This window comes from Aedes aegypti, chromosome 2 (genome assembly GCF_002204515.2).
Source record: "Aedes aegypti strain LVP_AGWG chromosome 2, AaegL5.0 Primary Assembly, whole genome shotgun sequence".
NCBI classification, from domain to species: domain Eukaryota; kingdom Metazoa; phylum Arthropoda; class Insecta; order Diptera; family Culicidae; genus Aedes; species Aedes aegypti.
In genome coordinates this window covers 105,749,892-105,775,674 of record NC_035108.1, presented here as the reverse complement: position 1 = coordinate 105,775,674, position 25,783 = coordinate 105,749,892, and the positions used below count along the sequence as shown (strand labels likewise).

Below are 25,783 nucleotides of genomic sequence, written 5' to 3'. Positions count from 1 at the left end.
TAGATTTATAAAAGAAATTTTTATTTGTATTATCAATAGTCTACAAAGCTGTTGTGCCAAGCCATAAGATTTTGCGTTAAATGAAAACTTCCACTTTACTATTTCACATAGGGTAATATACGTAAATCGTTATGAAGAATTAGATCCATTGATCTAGAATCAATAATTGTTATGCCCTGAAAATGATAACGAAAAAATAATGAATTTCCATCAACAAATGAATTGATCGTCAGTACGTTAAATCGGTAACGAAAGTTAACCTAACTGAATCGCATATTCATGCTCAAATCGGTGGTGGTCGGCTTGACCCGGTCGTTCCCTACGCCGGGCCCATCCATACTGACCACCCCATTGGCTCGATAGAGCAGTGATTTGCCCTGGAGCGCGTGAATCTCCTTCTGCAGCTTCATATCGTACTTCGGTCCAAAATTTTGCTGAACGGTTGTGATGTGATTCAGCAGCGTTTGTGCGGCGTACGGCATCAATTCGGTGGGATTCATCAGGGATACTGTGTCCGGGGTCATCATTGGGACCATCGCCGCCGGAGGTTGCTGCTGCTGTTGCTGGTTCCGCATCACGTTACGGATCACGTCGGCGAACATTTCCCGGTTCTGGTTGTCCGCAGCACGGCCGATTTGGTTCAGCATATCGGCAAATGTGACCAACTGCGGTTGACCCATCTGACCTGGCTGATTCCAAGCGCCACCAGTCGGAACCATGGAACCGACGCTGGCTTGGGCTTGCAGCGACGATGGTGGTGTTATGAACGGGCGCAAGTCTCGGATCTGGCTCTTGTCCATTTGTGTGCAGTTGCGCTGTTCCAAACGATCGACGTTTGGATTGAAACTTGGGACCATGTTCGGGTTCTTGCCGTATTGATTACGGTTGTTGCTGTAAATTTAAACAATGAATCGAGTTAAGTTTAGAATATTCAATAGTGTACATGTACAGTGACGGACAAAGCTTTAAGACTACCTCATTAAAATTTTTTGCTGAACTTCTATTCCTAGCGATTTACACCGCTCATTAATTAATAAACCTCGTGGAATATACTAAATCCCTTTGCTTGGCTGATTGGGCACGTCAGGAGTTAATCATCATTATTAATCACCTTTTCCCGATCAGCCCAGATAGCCGCGTCGTGTCGGTAGCGAGAAGTCCACCTCACAGGTGACCCCTAATTTACGGTGTGATGTGTACCGTGTCTAGGAATGAAAGGTTTGAGGGATCTAAATAAAATCTAACGGAATATGTTGTTATTTAGTTTAAATTATCACCTATAAAGTGACCAGATATATTTTGCTCCAAAGCGGGAAGTTTCATATATTGACAAGAACAACAACAATCCTTCCTTGTACGTACAGATCAGTCATCTACAGAAAAATGACATCTACATCTACAGTTGATGCAGAAGCACAAAAACTGTTTTCAAGTGGTATTTCCCTAAAAGTTACGAACTCAACTAACTAATCTTGCGTTGATCATTGTTGGTAATGATTTAGGTTCGCTTAGTGTTAAAAAAGCTGTTGAATAAATCATGTTTGATTTACATGGTTCAATACTTTTTGGTCAACCCAAGAGAACCCTTATATTTTTTATCATGAATGAATGAATTAATTGTCTTTATTAACGAGACTTTCCATATTTTTTATCAATTGTGTCTACTAGTATGATAAAAAGTTATATGTCATACTGAAGGACACCATTGATACAAAAATTTAAACAAAATATATTTCTTTATTCTTTATTCTTTATTTTGTTACATTCAACGGATCTTATAATGATCTAATTGAATAATTTTCTTAAAACTAGATGAATTCAAATATTACAACAGATAACACACACAAGAAAACTAAATTGATTTAAACCGAACTGAACAAAACATGTTCATCATACATAAGGTTGCCAAGTGTAACAAGTGTAGGCCAAGTTGAAGCACGCATGGCACGATCTCGCAGGTTGACATTTATTCCCACTTTAAATGAGATGTACGGAAGCTGCGACGGGTCCATCCAAGTCGATACTAATTTTCGCACAATGATTTCGTCAGCATTTTTCAGACGCTCTGCGACCATCGAACGAATTTCATCCTCAGTGACATTATTTTTTACGCGGGAGAAAAACATCCAAAATTTCTCGTTGCAATTCGCTTGATCAATGTCCATTTGCCGTGGAATTGCATCTGTGCCTTTATGTGTACAACACCCTTGCGTTGAATTGTACGATAGTGGTGTAGGTGATGATCGGGCTAATGGCAGTTCGCTTGTAGTAGCACTAAATACACTCATACGCGAAGCAGTGATCTCAGCAAGTGCTTTGCGAATAGAAACGATTTCTTCTTTCAATTCTGCAATAGCATTGCTAGTTTCATTGGTTGATGAATGTTTTGCACCATGATTATTTTCATTATTTCCTCGTTGCGTATCAGGCAAATTCGTAGTACGTGATTTGAGTTCGGCATTCATAGTATCCGAATAACGGATGTCTCGCACCATTCCACTGCAGACGGCGCAAATCCAGAACATATGAGGATTCTTCAGACAGCTGATTTTTTTTCCGATAAATCGACACATCTAGCGTGGAACGATCCAGCACAAAATCCTTCACAGACGATCGCATCTTCACCAAAAGCTATCGACTCTTTGCAGCTGTTACAGGCCATACCGATGTGTGCGTTTGAAGAAAAATAGATTGCAGCGGTCAGTTTTTTGATGCAGAAACGAGAGAATTTTATCTTCACCATGCACTTTAACTACAAGTTACGGCAAAAGTGACTTAGAGTTAGCAATACTACGTAACTTTAGTACGGCAGACTTTAATAAGAGTTGATATTTCAACAGAAAAACGACGTTTTCGACAACGAAACAGAAGAACAACATTTGCAGACGAGACACACACTTATATAACAATTTCGTAAGAAAGCTTTTGTAGCATTAAAATACAATCTGGTAAACTGTACTAAAAAAAGAGCGCGATCGAAACAAAAAAGTGACTTTTATAAATCCAAAATATTGGCAAACATTTCTTGTTTTTTTTTTATTTTATCTGCCAAAAGTATAACTTTTTCAGATTGAAGCTTAAATTCTAATTTTGGCTTCATAGCTACATTCTATCATCCTGTGCAGTATTTCAAGAGAATTTTATAGCAGTGAAAGTGAACATGAATGAGACTGAATCAATATCAAATTTATTTTTCAATATATCGAAAAATTTTCAATCATATAGTAAAAAACAAAAAAAAAAGTTTTCAACGAATTTAGTATTTTATATTAGAAACGTTATGTTTGTTCTTCCCCGGTGTATTATGGAAGGTGTGAGTTTTTAAACTTATGCTGGAGACTTGGCCCCTGACCCCCTTGTACATCAATAAAATCTATATAAATAAAAATGGAGTGGTGTTCGTATGTCACGAAATGGCTTGAGAACGGGTCAACGGATTGACGCAAGTTTTTCACTGTTGCCCTAAACAAGGGATGCGACGTGTTCGTACGAGGAATAAGTTCGGGAAAGCCTCCGGAATAATCGGGAAAACGGGAGAAAACTAAGGTGTCATTTTGTATGGGGGATTTTTTGACGTTTTCCAACAGCCTACTTGATGGCAATACGAAGTTTGCCGGGACCACTAGTAAAATAAATAAAATAGAAACGTTATGTTTGTTCTTCAAAAATAATGTCAATGATTATTGGAGAAGTGGTCCTAAATAACCGTATGACGCGCTGAACGGTACTGACGTCCATCTTCCGGATCCTCGTGGTCAACTGCTTCGTATCCTTGGCACGCCAATTATTTTTGTGCACAAGGGCAATGAGGGAGTCGAAAAAATCCTCAATGGGACGGCACTTGGTCGAGTTTCTTTCTTTTGGCATGTACGGTCTTTCGTAAAACCGTACAACACGCTCGCGGAGTGCTTGCTGTTTCGACGCCATATTTGATCAAACTGACTGCACCCGAGCGATCACTATCTTCATACCGTGTACGCACCAAACTTTGCGCAGTAAAGAAATTATCGTATTTTTGCTTCAAATAAGCCTGAAATATGTATATTTTTATTCAAACTTCTGCCGACGATAGGCTTTTGACCCTTCAGTAGAACACGCGATTAAAAAAAAATTTAAATGATTCATAAAAAAAATGCGAAAGGTGATGCATGGGCCGTATGAATAAAATGTAGTAAAGTTGAGTTTACTACATTCTCGGTAGTAAACGCTATATGTGGAACACGAGTGGAACATGTTTGTGTCATTTTCCGTTCTACACCTTTTGAACATACTACAAACAACGCATTGCTATGAATAAAGGTAGCATTTACTACAAAGATACTGGTAGTTAGCTTCAGAGGTTGCTACACATGCTTTAAGATTGCGGAATTGAATGGAATAATTTACTTTTGAGTAAAAATCATGGGAAAACGATATGAGTTTTGATATTTCGGAAGGTATTTTGAGTTTTGCTTAGGAATTCTGAGGTTACGAAAACATTCGCCCCGCCAATGCTGAGATTCCAGTAAGATTACCGGCAGTAGCAATTTGTAATATCCGTGTGAATTCTGGCATTACGATAATTATGTTATTTTCTAGGAATTTTAGGTTGTCGATAGGAATTCAGATATTTATAATGTAATTTGGAATTTTACTTGTAAACTCTGACATCTCAGATTTCCTTTTGAATTCCGGAATTCCTGTAGGAACTTTGGGATTCCGATAGGGATGTCGGATTTTTTATGATAATGCTGGAAGTTTAAATACCATTCTAGGAATATTGCGGAAATATTAGGAATCTGGTAAAAACTCTAGAATTTGGGTGGGAATGGGATTCCGAATATTAATCTCTTGGAATTCTGTGGGTATCTTTGAGACGGTATTTCTGTAAGAATCTATGAGATTGCGGTGGGATTCCTGCGAATTATTGTGTGAATATTTGTAATTCTGAAAATCAATCTTCGTAATTATTGTAAAAACCTTTGAGATTCCGTTGATCTCCAGTTTCGTTGGAATTTCAAAGCAAAGCTTTAATATAAACGATTTGAATGTCGGTAAATATTTTATAGATTTCAATGGGATTTTTTGTTAAATCGACAAGAATTTTGATAATTTCAAAGGGAACCCTGGTGTTTTAGGGGAGATCCTCATTGAACTCTAACGACTACCAATGGAATCACTACAATTCCCATAAAAATCTCGACATTCTAAGTTCTAGACATTCCAAGGATACTATCAGAAACCCCATCAAAATAACGAGAATATCGCAGAAACACTTAGAACTTCCGGAATTCAACATGCTGTTAAGAAAACACACGGAGAGCATCAAAATTCTACCGCAATTTCACCAGAATCTCAGTACTGGTGCTAGAAAATATGTGGTTCCAAATTTGATACCGTAAACGTACCATATTTGACGCGGGTCCAAACTTGACGCATTTTCTAATTAATGTTATCATAAATTAATTCTAGATCAGACTAGCACTCAAAAATGTATTGCTTAATCTTTATTTACATGTTATTGAAGGATTCCAATCGAAAAAAGTTTATATTTGATTGATAATAGTTAAAAAATAAAATTTATTTGAAAATGCATCCGACAAGTGCGTCAATTTTTTCATTCCTTAGTGAATGTGCTAACTATTGTTGATCAATTTTCGTGAAATTATTGTGCTGTTTGACAGCAATATAATCAACAACAGTCAGTAATATTATTTTATTCATGAATTGACGTCGAAAGTTTTCTACTTTTAAGCTTTAAGACATATTGTTGTATGAAAATCTTGTGCGTCAAGTTAGGCACACAATGTTCCTAATTATTTGCTATTTTGTCAGCATGTTTTGTTGAATCGAAAATAGGAAAATAAATATTTATGGTGCTTGCATTCAAAAAATCCGTCCGCAGAACAATCCGAGGCTTTATGTAATCGGATGTAAAGGGTCATCCATAGATTACGTCACGTTTTTAGGAAGAGGAGGAGGTTCAAGGAAACGCAACGATTCATACAAAATATTCGCACTTTTCATAAAATAAATGTGGCCAAGGTTGAGAGGGGTTGAAAATTGTACAATTTATCGCGGTTTATGGACGTCCCCTAATGTTTCAAGGAAGCTTCAATAAATGCGTCAGGAGGTGAGGTGTAGCTTCAATGATTTGTTTCGTATAATTTATACAATAGGGGGTGTGTCCATAAGATACGTGTCACAAAAACATACCATTTTCTACAAAAACCCCGCCCATTCGCCCTACTTCACACTTTTTATATGGAGCCTTCAAAAAACTTGTATGATTCGTCACATCTTGCAGAACACCTCCTTCCCCCTAATAACATGACGTACTTAATGTATGACCCATATATGGTTCTCGATCTATTTCGAGGCCCATACTGCCGTTGGTTCTACGCATATTTGTCCCGCGGTCCATAAGGGTGACATAGAACATGGGACAAGTAGGCGTAGTTCACGTGTTATAAGTAACGAAGATTATCAAACGGCCATTTTTGGAACCGATTGTTTTCGTTCTAGTTTTTGACCAATTTGTCCTTATTTTAGCAACTACCTTCCCCGTTCCAGCGCAACATAGTTTTCAAATCTTTCCCTTGTTTAATATCACGACGAAGATACATTAAACTAAACAATAATGCTTAACTATGGATTGAACTCAATCGCCGGTTTTACTTTCTACACTAACTAAACACATAGCTAAAGTGACTACCGGATGACGTCATTCTAAACTTTTTCCAAAGGTTCTAACTTTTATGTCCTCTCTAAAACGCTTTTTTTCAATTAATTGAACTATTGAATACTGAAACTGTTGTATATTTTAAACTTTAGCAATTATTTGTAAGTGCGTCAAATAAGGAACATAATGCGTCAAATTAGGCACATTGAAGAATTGATGCGTCAATTAAGGAACCTAATGTGTTCCACAAAAAGTCAATCAAACATGAAGAAAAAATCGTTTAATATTTTTTTACTGATTTTTCCCTAATTCTATAATAGTTGAGCTAGCATAGATTCAAATTTCAACAAAATCGGATAGATTTAGACGATTTGACAAGTGTTTGAATTTAGAATTTTCTTAACCGCGTCAAATATGGTACGTCCACGGTAGCTGTAATCTCAAGATCTCTTCATAGATGTTAAGCTAGTATTTAAAAAATCATCAATCACTGGCGTTGGCGAAGGCCGAAAACCACCCAGAAAATTCTTTGATGTACCATCATCATAAAATCATAGACATAAAGAGAATACCAGACTAATCGCAAAATTACACTACAAATTTTGTCAAATAACAGCACATGATTTGTGCAAATTGTCGCGTAATCGATTAGATTCCATGCATTTTCTTCATATGCATGATTGTATTAATTTTAGGCGTCACTCTGAATAGATTGTTCTTTACGTGCAGAATCACTCTGCACTCTGAATGGAAATTTCTTAACGTGCAGCTTCAGTCACTGCTCATGTTCGAAAGTAGTAAGTACTACATGTTCGAAAAGTTTTTTATTCATACCAAAAGTGTAGTAAACTTTGTGGATTTTGTTTTTGAGTAGATGCTACATGTAAAGTTCAAAGTTTTTTATTCATATCACCCAGTGAGATCGATTGCCGAAGTTGTTCCATGAGCAGAGCTGATGAAAGTTGGTTCTCCATTATTTATTACGATAAGTTGATGTTCGACAAACCATTCGAGTAGAAGACATCCTCGTTTAGTAGTTTTCATACTACCCCAAGCTTCGTGGGCGGCGTTAAAGTCCCCGCCGATGACGAAAGGTGGATCTACATTTTCAATTATGCTGTCAAGCGTCGTAATAAGATCTTGATCACATGTGTTTGGAGGCACATAGATACTGACAATCGATATGTTCAACGGGGATTGTATTCGGGCGGCACATACAGGGATGCACGTAACAAAGTGATAGAATTGGTGAGGGAATTCTTTGAGAACCCCCAGAATAGTGACCCTGAGAATAGTGACGGCTAGATAATTCCCAGTCGTAGCGGGAACTGAGTGCTGTGTTAACCTTCTTTGTCATCATTTCCTGAAGGCCGATGCAGATTGGCGCATTTTGGTTGACGATATGAGAGAGTTCTGGGTGATTTTTCCAAAGGCCTCTGATGTTCCATTGGAGCATGATGATCTTGTTGTTCACTTCAGTTTCGGAGGTCGAAGAGTAGTTGCGCTTGTAGGGGAGCTTTCGCGAACAGGCGAGGTTTCTGAAACGGTCCTATAACACTTCCCCGAATACCATTACCCCGAAAACCATCTCCCCGAAAACCAGTACCCCGAAAACCATTACCCCGAATGCAACGTTACCCCGAATGACACATCACCCCGAAAACCATTACCCCGAAAACCAGTTCCCCGAATGCGACACTTCCCCGAAAGTCAGTTATGCACATCAAGAAATTCTTCAAAGATGCTTCTATGATTCTATGTACGACAAGCGAGGTTTTTCTGGCAGTGTTAAAATAATTGTCGGCGTAATAACTACTAACATTTCTATCTGTAATTTTTTATTCTTTCAATCATCGGCTGTTCTTTCGAGGTTGTATAATGCCAGAGTGTACGTTTTAACCAATGATTTTCCCTTCTTTGAGTTATAGAACAGCCGAGTTGTACTGTTTTAGTTAATTTTTGAGCGATAGCCGCCAAAAAAATCGACTGGCACAATTGTCTTGAGCGAAATTCAAAGTTGACAGTGACTTCAGACGGGCGACCTTGAAAATAAGCTCCTGCATTACTTGTCAGTATTACAGCTTGTAGGTATTACAACTTCCAACAAGAGAATTGTCCTTCTTTTAATTATCGACTATTCTTTCAAAAGTTGCGCTTGTATAGTGACTATCGGCATCATAATTTTTAACGTTTTCATCAATGACTTTTTTTTCTTTTATCATCGGCTGTTCTTTAGCGATGCATTTATAAATAGTTGTCAGTATAATAGTCTAGTGCCATCCCAGAATAAGTTGATCATCAATTAATATAACGCTTTTGAAAGAGGGCGGTAGAGGTCTCTCACATTAACATGTGAAAACAAATTCAGTACCAGCATTATCAGTAAATCGAAAAATGTAACAATGAATCTGTGAACACAGCCATCCTCACAAAATTAAATTAATAAATCTTTGATAACAAGAACACGAATTCAAATAAAAATCAAGTAGTAAATTGTATTTCATTAGCGGCTTCCAGGCTAGTACCGTTATCTAATATCATTGAGTAAAGTATATTTTGAAGTAGGGAACACTTCGTCATATAGAGGAGGAGTTTTCTACTTCCGAATCTTTAGATTCTTTTTGTCATATACATTAGCGACAATTTGATAGACAATGACCTCCAACGAACAAGAGAAGACGTCCTTAACCTAAACTAATTATTAAAAAAATGTATGGTGTTGATTTGTCGAATCTTCATTTTGAATTTTTTGGGGCAAGAAAATTCGGGGTTATGGTCCATTCGGGGAAATGGTATTCGGGGTAACGGACTATTCGGGGTAATGGATTTCGGGGTATTGGTTTTCGGGGTACTTGACCATTCGGGGTATTGACTCTCGGGGTGATGGTTTTCGGGGTAATGGTATTCGGGGAAGTGTTATAGGATCTCTGAAACATGGTGAGAAGTATCGTGGGATTCATGTCTAGCTAATGATAATACAGGAATACTTGCCCGAGATGAAGGGCGAGCCACGTCGACTGCCGCCAGAGGCTCATCGAGTAAGCTCGGAACATCTCTGGCCAGGGTCAACGTGGTGCGCCTCGCACTTGGCGAATCAATGTTTTGGGTGACGAAATTGTTGGACGTAGATGGCTGGGGGTAGAAGTTGTAGAGCTGATCGTATGCGCTGGAATCGGACGGTATTTTCGGCAGCGATGAGTTGTTCGAGCTGGCGGCCGAGCTGGGGGTTTGGTGGTCAACAGGTAGAAGGATGGCGTCCTGGATCACCTCTCCACCCAGGCTCGCTCCCTTTATCAGGAGTGGAGGGGGTACTACACATTCCCCACCTCCAAACCGCGATGTTGTATCCACAGGTTGAGATGGAGAGTTGAGTATTTTTCTAGACGGAATTATGGAGTCGTGTGAGTTAGTATCCAAATCGTAGTCCGAAGGGTCGCAGGTTCGTTCAGAGATAGCGTCGGTTGCATGTCGTAGATCATCCGATATCGAGTCATTATGCATAGCTGGGTCAGTCATTTTGAGATGTGTTTTTGGAGGGAACATCTTGGTCATTTTTCAGAGATGCCTCCAGAGTCGGCGATCAAGGATGCCCTTTTGCCTGATTTATGAGTGACATCAGTTGGTGATATTTCCATTAGGTGTTTTCTGCTCCTACTGCGTGTTCGTATCGCTTCGTCCATTGCATGATCCGCGGTCCTTCTAATATCGCTGTGGAGAGACGGAGGAGATACGAACGTTTTGTCTTTACGTGACATTCGCTGAGTGTTCTGGTTGGAACATGATGAGTTTGCTTGGAGGAACACCGATTTTTTTTCTATTTGGGAGCTGTCGCGTGATTTTAGTCCTTGACCGTTGATGATGGCTTCAAGTTTTCGCTTTAATGTTTCGACTTCAGCCCGCAGTTCCGCAATAATTTTATCTTTGTTCGATTCCTCTTCTCTTAGCTGTTTTTGCACCTCGCTGGCGATCGTTTCCTTCTGTTCTAGCGTAGATTTTTCTAGCTTCAGCAGTTGACACATTCCTATCGATTCGAATTCGGATCACGTTAGATTCATCCTTGTATTTTGAACATGTACGTGATGTTGGTGAGTGAGTGCCTGTACAATGCATACAATACGGAGCGTTGCTGCATTGTTCCCCTTCTGATGTGTGTGGTGCTTGGGAGCATTGCAGGCAAATTCTAGGCTGTTGACAGAATTTGCGAGGATGTCCATAGGTGCCACACTGGAAACAAACAGTCGGAGCGGGATAGTAGGTGCGAACGGGGACGCGGAGTCCGCCAAAGTAGATGAATTCCGGCAGGAGAGTACCTTGGAATGACAATACGACTAGAGGAGTGTTTTTAACCGACCCGTTGACTTTTTTCGTGATTCTGCGTACAGCTTGTACTCCTTGCGGCGTCAGATATTTGAGAAGTGCTGCCTCGTCGACATCAGTTGAATCAGATTCGTAAACGACACCCTGCACCTTGTTCATCGTAGGATGGGAAATAACTTCGACGACGGTTCCGTCAGTGAGCTGGGTCATGTTAGTCAGCTTACCATAGACTGATTTCAAATTGGTACGAAGTACGTACCTAGTTCCGCGGCCCTCCTTGGCCATTCCTATCTTCGCTGCATCTTGCACTCCGACCGCTAGTTCAATGGATGCGTAAATGATGAAAGGGTTTTGTAGTGGCGATTGTTGGCTATTTTGCGTTTTTGCTTCGTTTGGTTTTCTGCGTAGAAGCAACACCATCGTTTGCCCCATTTCGTTCTCACTGAGCATCCAGTCTGGTTGGCGTTTTCCCCTCAACGACCCACCTGGATCGCCAGGATCACCCCTAGAAGGGGCATGATTTGCCCCGGCCATCAGGCCGGGATGTGGTAGCGACAATCAAAACACTTTATTGGCTGCTGTCGAGTCTCTCCACTTAATCGGGTTATCGCTATTCCTATAGGTAGCACTGGCTGGTGCGACAAAACAATGGAGCGGTGATGCTATAACACTTGTTGTTATCTTTAGCAGCCGTAAGCAGATATATCGGCGGCAATTTCAGCTATTTTAATGACTTCATTAGATTTCTTGCACTCCCGGCTAAATCAGCACTACTAACTTGCTATGTTAGCAAATTTCCGGAGATTGATTCGGCTTATTTCACTGGGAAATATCACCGCAATTTAGAGTAACACGGACGCGTGGTAATGACGACTGTGTCCCGAACTCAAGTTGGGGATTGAACATATGACCTTCTGCTTATGAAGCAGAAGCGGTAGCCATCAGACCACTAACCCCGTCAAACGACTGGATAGCGTCAAGAGTAGATTTACCTTTCCTGAATCCAAACTGGTTGTTGAACGGGCCGTACGCACTCTCCGTATATGGTACTAGCCTGTTGAGAACCAACCTCTCCCAATAACTCGCCCGTCGTATTTAGTAGACAGATAGGTCTATACGCCGACGAGTCACCTGATGCTTTCTCCGCCTTTGGTAGTAGCACCAATTTCTGTCGCTTTCATACATCCGGGAAGATTCCTTGATCAATGCAGCTTTGCATCGTTATTCTGAACATGTCCAGATCCGCGTCACCCCATGAACTCGAATTGGCACTCTCGCATAGACTATCAAAGGATGTCCGTTTTTGACTCTTAATTTCCTTTTTGAGAGCCAACTTTGCCTCCCTGAATGCTGCACCGAGTTCTTCTTTTTGTGCTTTTGTGCGTGCGCGTTGCATTTTTCGTCTAGCTCGAAGGCAGAATGCTCGAAGATTTGCAATTGGTTCGCACCACCAGTACACCGGCGGCTTTTTCTGTCTAGAGAGGGCTTTTCTCGGCATGGAAGCATCACACGCTCGTGATATCACAGCAACTAGCTCTTCACCTTTAAGTCCACGTGTTCTGTTTGCGCCTCAGGGCTTCAGTGAATACTTCGCCGTCGAAGCGCGCTGTTTTCCATCCTCGGACTTGGGTCGAGTTACATCGTGCTGCCCTCCACCCGCCTGGTATTATACTATAGCGTATCGATTAATGATCGCTATGAGTATAACCGCCATCAACGCGCCAGTTCATGATACCTTAAAGGTTAGGACTACAAAACGTCACGTTGATAATCGATTCTGCACCATTTCTGCGGAAGGTACTCACTGTACCCACATTTGCCAGCTCTACATTTAATGCGGCCAGGGATTCCAACTATAGCTGGCCTCTTTGATTGGTTGCAGCGGCTACCCCACTCTACTGCCCATGCATTAAAGTCGCCAACTATCACTACTGGCTGCCGATTGACTAGTACGGCTATCATCCTGTCGACCATGTGGGAAAATTCCTCAATCGACCACCTTGGGGGCGCGTAACAACTGCAATTGAACACGCCGTTGATTTTTGCTATCGCAAAACCGTCATTTGAGATAGAGACTACTTCTTGGATTGGGTATCGTCCTGTCGTCCCTATAGCTGCTAGCTGTTGAGACCTATCCGCCACCCAGTTCCCGTTGTTGGCTGGTATACGGTATGGGTCCGATAGTAACACCACGTCAGTCTTGGTTTTCGAGACTGACTGCCAAAGCAGCTGCTGGGCTGCATCACAGTGGTATAAATTTAACTGAGTTACTTCCGTTTTGGCTGCATTGATACTCCGCTTGTGCCCGGACATTTGGTTCCGCCCGTTAAGTGTCCGTTGTCTGCTCTGCTCTGTCGACACATATTAGGCACTTAGCGATTTGCTTACAATCACTTGCCCTATGGCCTTCGGTGCCGCATTTTCTGCACATCTTACTTCTGTCGGGATCATTGCAATTTCACGACTTATGGCCCTTTCCGAAACACTTGAAGCAAGCTTCAGGAGGCTGTTGTATGCTCAACCGGCAAACCGACCAGCCTACCTTGAGTATGCCCAAGTTCGCTTTGTTGGCCTCTGCGACCGGCAGCCTGATCGCCGCCACCTGGGTGCCCTGCGGGCCCTTTCTAAGGATGGCTACGTCGATGTCACACTACTCTTTGAGGGCAGCCGAGACCTCCGCTGCGTCGGTGGCCTCATCAAGATTTTTACACTGGAGAGTCGCTTCAGCAGTAAGGGATTTTACATCAACCTCGTCGCCAAGTACTTCTTGTGCCCAATTTTGCTGAACAACGATCGGAAACGCGAGGCACGATGAATTTTCGTAGGCATCAAAACAGAATCTGCGAATAAACACAAACAACCGTTCGGGCGCTTCATTGGTTCGTGTTTCATTTTCGGATCGCTGTTTCTCCTTACGCTATCATCGGGTGATTTTCCATCGCTCGATAATGTGAACGGTACGATCCACGCTGCCTGCTCTTCGCGAAGAACAGGAAAATATTCATTTCGATCATCTTCATGCGGGCTTGCAACAATCACGCTAAACTTGCTCCGCTCAAAAATGAATGCCGAGCGCACAAAATTGGCCTCTTTTCGTGCAAAGGGGCTGTACACAGTTTTGTGCAAACGGTGGTAAACAAAACTGAATGAGTGAATTGCGCACAGAGGAGGAACGCTTGGAATGCGTGTTTTGCTTCTGAAAACATAAAAAAACATTCCAATTTTAAAGATTTTCAGAGATTTTTTCATTTGAATAGCCGAAGTGGAAGCAAATGGGGAAAAAACTTTCGCATTTGCGACCATCTTCCGGCTTTTCGCTAGAAAACATCTCAGAAAACTCCCCATCTTACCAACAGCCAACTGTTTGCTGCCACGCGGGATATCATTGACAGTTCCTTTTCCATCGATCCCGGACATCCGAAGGCCAAAACGTCGGCAACTCACAGAATGAGTGCGACCTATTCAGAATGTTCACTCAGTCAGCCAGTTCTGGAGGACGGCCGCGTAGGTCACGTTTCCCTTAGCAACCATACGTCTTTTCGCCATGAATTCATTCTCGGAAGGTTCCCTCTTTCGCATCGCGTATCGAATAATATCATCAGACATATTCGCGTTGCCTGTGAAGGAAAACACTTCGGAGAACAGTGTGTGGCGGCGAAGATTAAACCACGAGCTCGCCCAACTCTACGGCGAACTCAGTATCCAGAAGATGGCCAAAGCTGGAAGGATACGATGGGCAGGGCATGTTGCAAGAATGTCTAACAGCAAAACTGCAAAGATGGTGTTCGCATTGGATCCGGTTGGTACAAGAAGGCCAAGAGCGCAGCGAGCTAGGTGGGCGAGCTTTAGTATTTTTCTTCCGCTTAGGCCTACTAAGTAATAGATTTTCTGGAACAATCGCTGGAAGCATTTCTTGGAAGAAATCGTGGATGATTCTTGAATTCTTCTATGAAAATAATCGGAAAAATTAAAGGAAATGATTATTCAGCGTAGGAGTTCTTGGAGAAGTTCTTGTAAGGTTTCTTGGAAAAACCTCTAAACGAATTTCTTAAAGAACTTTGGATAAATCTTACTTTCTTGGACTGGACTGCTCAAGGAAATTTCTCAAAGCCTCCCATGATTTCTAAAGCATTCACTGAAGTCATTCCACTACAAATATATAGATACAGACAACTTTCGTTCGTTGCACTAAAGCTGTAGCCCACCTAGTGAAAGACTTTCACTATCGGGCTGAGTTTTGAGCTGTCAAATAGTGAAGAACAAAAGGAACCAGAACTACCAACATGGACAAATTTCGTTTTATGCCAGAAAGTAACGTTTGCCTAACGGGGGTTCAATTAAAACGTATTACAATTAAACATAGTGCAACGAATGAATTTCGACTGTATATAGAGAAATCACTATAAAATTCCTATAGTTTTCTCTTGAGAAATGAGAAAAAAAAAATAAAGAACCTGTGGAATAGTCCCTGAAGAATCTCTAAAGGTTTCTCTGGAGCATCTAGAATTTTGCACCAAGATTAAATGTGAAAAAAGTGACCTTAGAGACTATTTTGCTTACGAAATAGACATAAAAGACCATTGAAAATACACGGCAACGCAGATCTACTCGAATTTGAGTTGTTTCAACGCAAAACCGTAGTTGAGCCCAATAACCCAAATTTGGCTAAATTTCCAAAGCCTCCATTAGGTACTTTGCTTTTAAAGCCATAAGCAAAATTTACTTAAATTTGGTTTGATTCAACGCAAAATTGAGTTCACTCAACCCAAACTTGAGAATAATGCATTTTACACAAATTTGGCTTATTGGGCCAAACTACCCCCATTGGGTAGGTACAGCTCTCTCTATTTTTGACAACATTGGTGCAGTGGTGGAAAGAATCATGCTGTTTACGCAAAATGAACCAATATTAAGCAGGATCCACGCTCGCACGCTCACGAACCAACATCGACCGATTTGGTCACAGATTCTTGCATCGGAGAACCAGAACAAAACAAATGTAAAAAGAGCGTGATTTCTGGATGAGCAGAGTCTGCTCACGACCGTTCTTTTTTCCGTTTTGTAACGATGTGTCAAATATCGTTACTGGCTATACAAAGGTTATTATATAAGTTAATGGTGACACAAGGTTTATTGTATAACAGTCAGCCTATCTGCTAGTTGAAAACGGACTATGATTGTGTTTGTGTTGCGATCAACAGTAGAGCCAGGCTTGATAGAAACTCCTCTGCGAGGCAAAGAGGAGGTGATTTTGCCGTTTTTCTGAGGAGAAAAAACTGAACTCAAAATTTTCAACACAGATCCTCAAGCGATTGGAGTGAGAGTGCAAAAAATACGAGGATTTTTTCAGGTTCTCTCTCTCTCTCTCTGCTATTGCGATGCTCACCTTTACTTACACTTCAAAAGAACTCTGGAGTCTGCCGCCCGAACAAACAGTCCTCGGGGAGTTGTGAGAGCACCCTTTTTTGATGGAATTTTACTCTGCTGTGTTTTGTGCTGCATCTTCCTCGTTCATTTTTCGTTGCCTCTCTGCTTACCATTTTTTCGCTCCCTCGCGAAGAGGCAAAGGCAGCACGCTGCTCTAGAGTATTTCACCGAACTCTGATGATGTTGAGGAGAATTATCAAGCCTGAGTAGAGCGATGTGAAAACGGGGATTCGTGTGTAGTAGGGTGCGGCTTATTTTTCAAAAGTTCTCAAAACCAAAAATTCGTATGCTCTACTGAATTCCAATCACATTAAAAGAGAAACCTCAAAATCTGAGCCAAAAATATTAAAATTTAGAGGTGGCGCAAGCGTCTTGAAGGTAAATTTTCAGGTTATGAAAAATGACCTTCAGTAAAATAAACATAACTTTGTTATTTTTCAACCGATTTTGAAACTTTTAGCATAAATACCTTCAAAACTAAATTTATGAAAACTCTATACAACATCAAATTTGTCTAAAATCAAAAATAGTTTTAGTTACAAGTAATTTATTCAAAATTTTTACTCATTTTTCTAAAAATTTCAACTTTGTTTGACCATAACTTCATGATTACTCAATCGATTCCAAATCTTTTTACAAGATTATGAAGCTAATTTAATTGGTTTCAAAACTTTCATACATCCCATTTCACTAAAAAAATGTCTTGACCAAGTTATTCAGCAAAAACTGAACAACAACATGATTTTTAACAAAAAATGCCAGTTTTTACTATTTTTTGCCAGTTAAATATGATCTTCAAAGCTGAAACTGTTTTTTCTCATTTGTTTAACCTTTGTGAATGGCTTTGCAACAATTTTAAAATAATTCTGCAACATATATATTTTTGCGTATGTAAAAATATATATGCACTATTGCACTAGTTTAATGAAAAAATGCAATTTCCGGCGAAAAAACTTAAATAATCAATAAAAATTTGATATTTTCATTGAAAAATCATGTTTTTGGGTAGTTTCTGTTGAATAACTAAGTCAAAACCATTTTTTAGAAAAATGTGTTGTATGAACAATTTAAAAACAAATAAATTTGCTTCAAAAACATGAAAAAAGATTCGGAATCGATTGAGTAATTATGAAGTTATGATCAAACAAAAATGATTTTTTTAGGAAAATGAGGAAAAATTTGAATAAAAATATTTTTAACTAAGACTAGTTTTAATTCTATACAAATTCGATGTTCTACAAAGTTTTTACAAGTTTAATTTCAAAGGTATTAATGCTAAAAATTTCAAAATCGGTTGAAAAATTACAAAGTTATGTTTATTTCACTGAAGGTCATTTTTCATAACTTGAAAATTCACCTTCAAGACGCTTGCGTCACCTCTAAATGTTAATATTTTTGGCTCATATTTTGAGGTTTCTCTTTTAATGTGATTAGAATTCATTAGAGCATACGAATTTTTGATTTTGAGAACTTTTGAAAAATAAGCCGCACCCTAGTGTGTAGGCTATTGACGGAGACAGACGTGTCTACGGAGCTCTCGGCGAACGAGTAGTTCAAGCACAGAAACGGCCCGTCGGATTTTACAATGGCTACGAGAAAAATCGGTAAGTCGAAAACTCGGCTTTGGAAAAACGGGGAATTTCTGCGAAATATTGGAGGAATATTTTTATTTGTAAAAGGTGGATGATATTTTCAACAATGGGAGGGAGGAAAAGTGAAAACGTTTATGGGAAAACAAATGGAGTGATGAAATGGAGAATAAACATAAGAATCACATGTCGCCATTTTGAAGGGCAGAGGGCTAGATCCGGATGTAGTGCAAGCATTGAAAAAGTTAAAACGAAAGATTGCGGTTATGTTCAGAGAAATGTTGTGTGTAATGGATTATTTTTGTTTTGTTTTTTTTTTAAGAGAAGTGACTTCATGAACACATTTCGGAACTAAACCGAGGCAAATACCGAAGGCTGAATACAAACGACGGGAAACACAGTGTGTGTAATAGTTTCTAGCTTAGTGGTGGAGCTGTTTCATGCAAGAAGTGCTACGTGCAAAGTTATGCTTCGTGCAAAATAATGCTACATGAAATCGTTAGTCACTTCGTGCTGCGTGCAAGATTATGCTTCGTGCAAGATTATGTTTCGTGTAATTTTCATGACAAAAGGTGCTACGTGCAAAGGAATGCTTCGTGCAAAGAAATGGAACATGCAATTGCCAGAATGATTTCGTGCTGCATGCAAGATTATGCTTCGTGCAAGATTATGCTTCATGTAATTTTCATGGCAAGAAGTGCTACGTGCAAAGTTACCCTAGATGCAAAAGTATGCTTCGTGCAAAGTAATGTTACGTTAAATTGTCCGATTTGTTCGTGCTGCGTGCAAGATTATGCTTTGTGCATGAGATGCTTTGTGCAAGTTTATGCTTCGAGTAATTGTGGAATACTACATACTGTATCCAAAATTATGAATGCTACGTGCAAAGTTACGTTTAGTGCCGTTGAAATACTGGGCTACTTTACTCCTTACGTTGCTATATTTAATTTTAAATTCGTTTTTAGTTTGGAAGGCTTAACTAACCAACAAGTTGTTTATCTATTTGTTTTAGATTCATCTGCGATGCCTCCGTTCAAAATCGGAGTAGATCCAAGGAACGATTGGATGAAATGGCGAAAAGCCTTTGATCGTTTTTTACGAGCTAATAAAATTGTTGATGATGAAGAGAAGTTTGATTTACTACTGGTTATCGGTGGTATAGAACTGCAGGAATATTACGACAAGATTACCAAATTTGAAGTGCAATATTTCCTTCCATCCGGTGAATCAGTTACTCTTCAGTATGACTCGGCAGTGACTTCACTGGAGAAGTATTTTGCTCCGCAACTGAATAAAAGATTTGAACGACATTTGTTTCGGGCAATGAAGCAGGATGACAATGAGCCATTCAATGAATTTGTGTTTAGATTGCAAGATCAGGCAAAACGTAGCGATTTCATCGACGTGGATGATATGGTTATTGATCAAGTTGTCGAAGATTGCAAGTCAACCGAATTACGTGAGAAACTCTTGACCGATGATTTGAAACTGAATAATGTTATGACACTCGGGAAAACAATTGAGGAAGTTCAGAAGCAATCAAAACAATACGAAAGGCCTAATATGTCAACATATGAGAAACCATTGGTGCAACGTATAGTGGAAAAGCGCCCGGGTAAGTATCCGAATGTAGAATCTGGAAGGCGATGCAACAACTGCAATCGTCCTGGTCACCTGGCCAAGGAAACCGAGAGATGCGCGGCAAGGACTGCAACTTGCCATAGTTGTGGAAGTAAAGAGCACTTCAAAGTGTATTGCCGGAAAAGGAAACATGGAAACTCACAACAACGATCGGTACCGGCACCGAAACGTTCGATGGTACAAGCTATTCACGACGAGAAAACACCCACAAAAGGCGTATTCACAGTGAATGATGGAGTCCACTTGAACGAGGTGTTGAAGTTGGAAGTAGGTGGAGTTATTATGAACATGTTAGTAGACTCGGGTTCGCCTGCCAATATCATGAGCAGCAAGAGTAACGCTTGGTTGAAACAGCAGGGAGCGAGCATGCTCAACGAACGTCGTCCTAGGAATAATGAGACAAACTTAACACCTTTCACTTCGGACCAAAAGATATTCTTCAGTGATGCGTTCGAAACAGAAATCAAAATTCCTGGTGATGAATCGGGAGTTTGGACGCACGTATTGGTGGCTCCCGATGGGCAGACGAACATATTAAGCAAAAGCACGGCGTTTGCATTAGGCATTTTGAGGATTGGTTATAAAATTAACCAAATATCCAATTCCACCGAGTTAGCAGAGGAGTTTCCTAAAGTTCCAAATGTTCTGCTGAAAATTCAAGTCGATGAAAAAGTATCACCAGTTGTTCAAGTGGCCACGCGACTACCTATGTCTATGGAAGCGGACGTCGAAGAAGCAATTCGTGAATTACTGGAGAAGAAGATAATAGAACGTGCTGAAGGATCATTGACCTGGGTCTCACCTTTGGTACCTGTTCGAAAGGCGGATGGAAAAATACGGCTATGTGTCGACATGCGAGCTGCAAACCAGGCGGTTAAAAGGGAAAATTACCCAATGCCCAACATCGATGCAGCGATGATGTCAATCACAAAGGTAGGTACAGATTTTTGTGAGTAAACAATAAAGTTTTGATTGGTTTGTTCATAAATAAAACAGATTGCAAGACTGTCAAAGATTAACTTAGAGGCAGCATACCATCACTTCGAGTTGGATGAAAGCAGCCGTGTAATAACTACGTTTGTAGCTCGTAGTGGGGTTTATCGATTCCGCAGATTAATGTTCGGCATCAAATCCGCGCCGGAATTGTTCCAAAGAGAGATGGAGAACTTATTCCGAGGTATGAAAGGGGTAATTGTATACATGGACGATGTGTTAGTCCATGGAGCTACAGCAGAGGATCACGATGCTACGCTAGCACGTGTACTGCAAATTCTGAGGGATAGAAATATGCGAATCAACGAGCAAAAATCGATGTTCTCGATAACAGAGGTTGAATTTCTGGAATATTGCGTGGCAGATAAGGGAATTCGCCCCACCGACGATAGAGTCAAAGCGATTCTTGGCTTGCAAGCTCCAACATCAGTTAGTGAGCTAAGATCATTACTGGGATTGATCAATTTCGTTGGACGATTTGTTCCGAATCTCTCCGCATTGACGTTTCACATGAGACAGCTCCTTACTAACTCCTTTGAATGGAACAAAGTTCATGAAGAGGAACTCAGGAAGGTCAAATCCATCTTGGGAAATGTTGAGTCACTTGGTTATTTCGATCCGGCAGATGATACCCAACTTGTAACAGACGCTAGTCCGTATGGACTGGGTGCCATTTTGATTCAAATTAAGAATGGAATACCCAGAACAATATCTTGCATCTCCAGGAGTTTGGCAGTGCACGAGAAAAAGTATTGCCAAACCGAGAAAAAGTGTTTGGCAATAATTTGGGCAATGGAAAAACTTGGGTATTCCACGTTCAATAACAGCAGACAACGGCCCACAATTTAGGGCAATCGAATTTTCTCGTTTTTGTGTTTGTTACGGCATACACCTAAACTTATCAACGCCATATTGGCCCGAACAGAATGGTGCAGTTGAGCGTCAGATGCGTTATATCGGGAAAAGATTGAAAATTAGTGAAATCTAGGGCACAGACTGGCAAACTGATCTGTATGAATATATTACGATGTATCATGCAACGCCCCAAGAGACTACTGGCGTATCATCAGGAAAAATGATGCTGGATCGCGAAATTAGAACACGCATTCCATCAATTCGTACGCCATACAGTTTGCAATGGGAGGAGGCTCGGGACAGAGACATGGGGAAGAAGGAGTATCACAAACAAAGAGCAGATGCACAACGTCATGCAAAAGAACATACGTTGGTGAGAGGAGATACTGTTCTAATGCGTAACTTGGATCCGGGAGCACTGGATTCCACGTTCAGAGGAGAAGAATTCGAAGTTATAATCGTCAATAACAACGCAGTTCAAGTGCGATCGACTGAGACGGATAGAGTCTACTTGCGGAACAGTTCTCATTTGAAGAAACTGGAGAAAGATCGAGAAATGAAATGTGATCAATCGCAAGCAAAGGATACTGAGGATGAGAGTTGTACATCAGTTGAGACTGGGGAAACGACATCAAACCATGCTGAGAAGGAAAACATCGCCAATGAGCGATTCTCTCAACGTACGCGTAAACGACCAAGTAAGTTTCGTGACTATGTTGTTTAAGATGGAGACGTATTCATATGATTACTGATTGTTGGCTTGAAATAAATAAAAATATACTAAACAGCAGTGTTGTACACATTTTCTAAAAAAAAGGAGAGATGTAACGATGTGTCAAATATCGTTACTGCCTATACAAAGGTTATTATATAAGTTAATGGTGACACAAGGGTTATTGTGTAACAGTCAGCCTATCTGCTAGTTGGAAACGGACTACGATTGTGCTTGTGTTGGGATCAACAGTAGACAGTAGTAGTGACGGAGACAGACGTGTCTACGGAGCTCTCGGCGAACGAGTAGTTCAAGCACAGAAACGGCTTGTCGGATTTTACACGTTTATAGCTATTTTTGTGAATAATTGGATGGATTATGATTATAATAGATTGATTATAAACTAATGTACGACAGTATTGAGAAAATTGACCGATATGTGGTGTTATTGTAGAAATATCACAGGGAATCGGACGCGTGATTGGCAGAGTTGCTTCATATCAATCATATCAGCTGATGGCTGATGGTCTAAAACTATCAATATCACTTGCGAGCTATCAATATCACTTTGATTTGACAACCAACAGCAGTGATGCGACATCGCACTCTAGATCAAAATCACTGCAGAATGAGTGATCACGTGGTCATTATCCATGCTATTAATGATTTTCAGTGACCAACATATAGTTTCAATCTATCTGCAACACTGTCGAAAATATCGTTACGATGAATTGCCATTTTATCTGCTTAATTTAAAGCTAAACTTAACCCATCAGTGATATCCATAGTCTATCGCCATCAATGCACTGGTGATGGAGTAGACAGCATGATGTTGATGTGATATGGAATGATCCGATTTGTATCGCAGTCGGCCTGTTCAAATCAGCAAATTTTAAGCATTGATAGTGACATCGAGCTCTGCAGTGATTGCATGGCAAAATAAAATGATGCGATGCCCTTTACAGTATATGTGTTCGGGCGATCGTGAGCAAAGAAAGCAAGAACGCAATCGCACAAAATGAACCACCGATGCGGTAGCATTTTCCTGGTGTGCATGAACAGACGCTGTTCACTGTTTTACAGCACTGCATTGGTGGGGAAGAGAGAGAATACCGAGAGATTTTGGGTTGAGAGAATATCGATATACAGTAAGAACCCGATTTTGTCAGCCCCTCGATGAATTTTAGACTGACAAAATGTGGAACCTGACAAAATGTTCCTGTTTTTCCAATTTTGACGTGTTGCATTGTTACATGGACCTTTAAGAGGGCAATGGACATAGACGTAGCCAGTTTTTTTTTATCAAGGGCTCACCCCTCCCTTATATTGGTAATATCGATTTTTAACACTTAATTAAAGGCATTGCCATTGCCCCCTCTGGCTACGCCCATGCGTGCATGACAACAAACATCATCATCAATTTCAATGGAAACGTGGTAAAACATGACAATAACAATTTCTGACAAAATCGGGTCAAAAAGCTGACAAAATCGGGTCAGTACTGTACTTAATTTTGGGTAAAGTCAACTCAAAAATTAGGTAAAATGGGTTTTCCGTGTAGAGACCTGCCTTAAAATAGTCACAAGTCTACCAAAAGTGACCTGCTATCAGCCCTGAAAACTGTGAGAGAATAAGAGAGAGAAAACCCAATTATTGGTCTTCAAGTTTTGTCCGTCACAATGACTTACTTGTTCCGAAAATTCCGATTCTGAAAACCCTGATTCCGGTTCTGGTGGAAATTCTTCCCATTACGGTTTTGATTCCTTTGACGACCACCCCCACCATTATTCTGGTGCAGGCGTTGATTAATCCGATCCCGGGCATCATCGTTATGGAACTTGGCATTCTCGCCCAGCGAGGCAATCAACCGGTCGGTGTTCCTGTCGAAAACGGCCTTGATCGACGTCAGCGGAGGAACGCCGGCCGGTTTCTTCGAGACCTGGTTCTCCCGTCGCAAACGCCACTGCTGCGAAGGCATGTTCTTAATGCCTCGTTTCCTTTCCTCCGTGACGAATGTCCGGCACTCGCGATCATTGTCCAGCTGGATGGAAACATTCGACGGCCGGTTTTCCCCGCAATCTTCCGCTTCTTTCTTGATCTGCTCCGTCGTCGATTCTGTGACATCCACATTACGGACCAATGGAGGCATATCGTCCTCGTTCTCCGCCTCTTCCACCTCCATTCCGTTCCGATCTTCGAAAATCAGAAGATCATCGCATTCCTCTTCGTCAATTTCCGATCGCATCGGCCGCTTGAAGTAGTTGGCCTCGGAAGCCTGGACAGATTTCGTTCGCAGGCTCGAGACTATTCCCTTCTTTGCGATGTAATCGTCTGCAAATGGGGAAGAGATGTGTCGCCAAAATAAACAAGCGGAAAAACTTCCGGCATAGACATTTACTTACCCAGTGAAATATTGATTGCTTGCGTTAGTTTGGCACTCATTTTTGATAATTCTTTATCACGGTCACGGCAGAATAAACTTAAACGGTATTTAACTAATTTTTACTCGAAGAATTTCACAGAAAATAACGATTTACGAAACGTGCTTGCTCACGCAAAATGGTCACACAAAAATGATCGCAACGCAACCTGAGAATCGCAACGACAAAGAAAAGAACACAAAAGAAGTCTGTGCGAGAAAATTTCGTCAAATTTGTTTCGTTAAATATCGCGTAGGGGAAGGGGTGGTACACTGAAATGAATTTTATTGTAGAAACAACTGAATCCATGGTAAAATTAAGAACTGCACCAACGATTTTCAACCGACTACATTAATCTGTTAACTCTACCATAACATAGTCAACAAGAAAATATATTCTGTTTATTTAACCAGAGTTGTAGTATTTATGACTAGAAACATTCAAGATTTGACAAGTTTGGCATTGTACTTTTCATCATACTGTGTTGTACGGTGGATGTCACGGATTGAAATACAATGCTTTGTAGTCGCGGCTACTATGGACATAGTCACATTTACTACACGACTCAGTGATTTTTACCAGATTGTAGCAAACTTAACAGATTTTTGTAGTCGGTTGAAAATCGTTGGTGCAGTTCTTAATTTTACCATGGATTCGGTAGATTATACAACAAAATTTGTTTGCGTGTAAAATGAACACCTTAAGGAAATCATCTTGTTTCCGATAGAAAAACGAGGAACTTGTATAGTTATATAGCATCGACATGAATTCAGACTAAAATTGCTGAATTTTCACATACTTTTATCGCTAGCAAAATACGATGCAAATGTTCATTTTACCTGCACTATGTGGGTAAAATGAACAGCTGTTGGTGGTAAAATGGACATGATGCAAAAAATGTGAGCAAAACAAATATTTCTGAAAATTTTCATTGCCTTGCCAAAAATATATCCACTAATGATTGTACACCGGGGATTCGCTGGTTGGAACACGACTGTCTTCCATCTAGCGAATCCGACCCGTTAGTAGGAAAGACTGACAGCTGGTGAAAATGCTCCACACGAACGCATCTGGACAGCAAATCGCCACAAAACGCACATATACATACGCATTTGTTCTATATATGGAGACTTCAAAGCGACGATACTCAGACGTCAAAGTCAGTTTG

At 40.5% G+C, this 25,783-nt stretch overlaps 1 protein-coding gene across 1 annotated transcript; it reads right to left on the bottom strand.

Annotated features, from left to right (window-relative positions):
- On the bottom strand, window positions 1-24,811 carry LOC5580029. The gene is made up of 4 exons (XM_001653861.2): window positions 24,598-24,811; window positions 23,884-24,526; window positions 261-891; window positions 1-176 (listed from the first exon to the last, which is right to left on the bottom strand). The coding sequence occupies exons 1-3, from the start codon at window positions 24,635-24,637 to the stop codon at window positions 261-263; spliced, it is 1,314 nt and encodes a 437-aa protein (XP_001653911.1). The 5' UTR covers window positions 24,638-24,811; the 3' UTR covers window positions 1-176.
- Window positions 24,812-25,783: the final 972 nt, after the last annotated feature.

Excerpts from the sequence above, each read along its gene's own strand:
- LOC5580029 (XM_001653861.2), bottom strand. The coding sequence starts at position 24,637 with ATGAGTGCCAAACTAACGCAAGCAATCAATATTTCACTGG. Across the intron at positions 24,527-24,597 it reads AGCAATCAATATTTCACTGG|ACGATTACATCGCAAAGAAG; the intron begins GTAAGTAAATGT and ends CCCCATTTGCAG. Across the intron at positions 892-23,883 it reads AATCGGAATTTTCGGAACAA|CAACAACCGTAATCAATACG; the intron begins GTAAGTCATTGT and ends TTAAATTTACAG.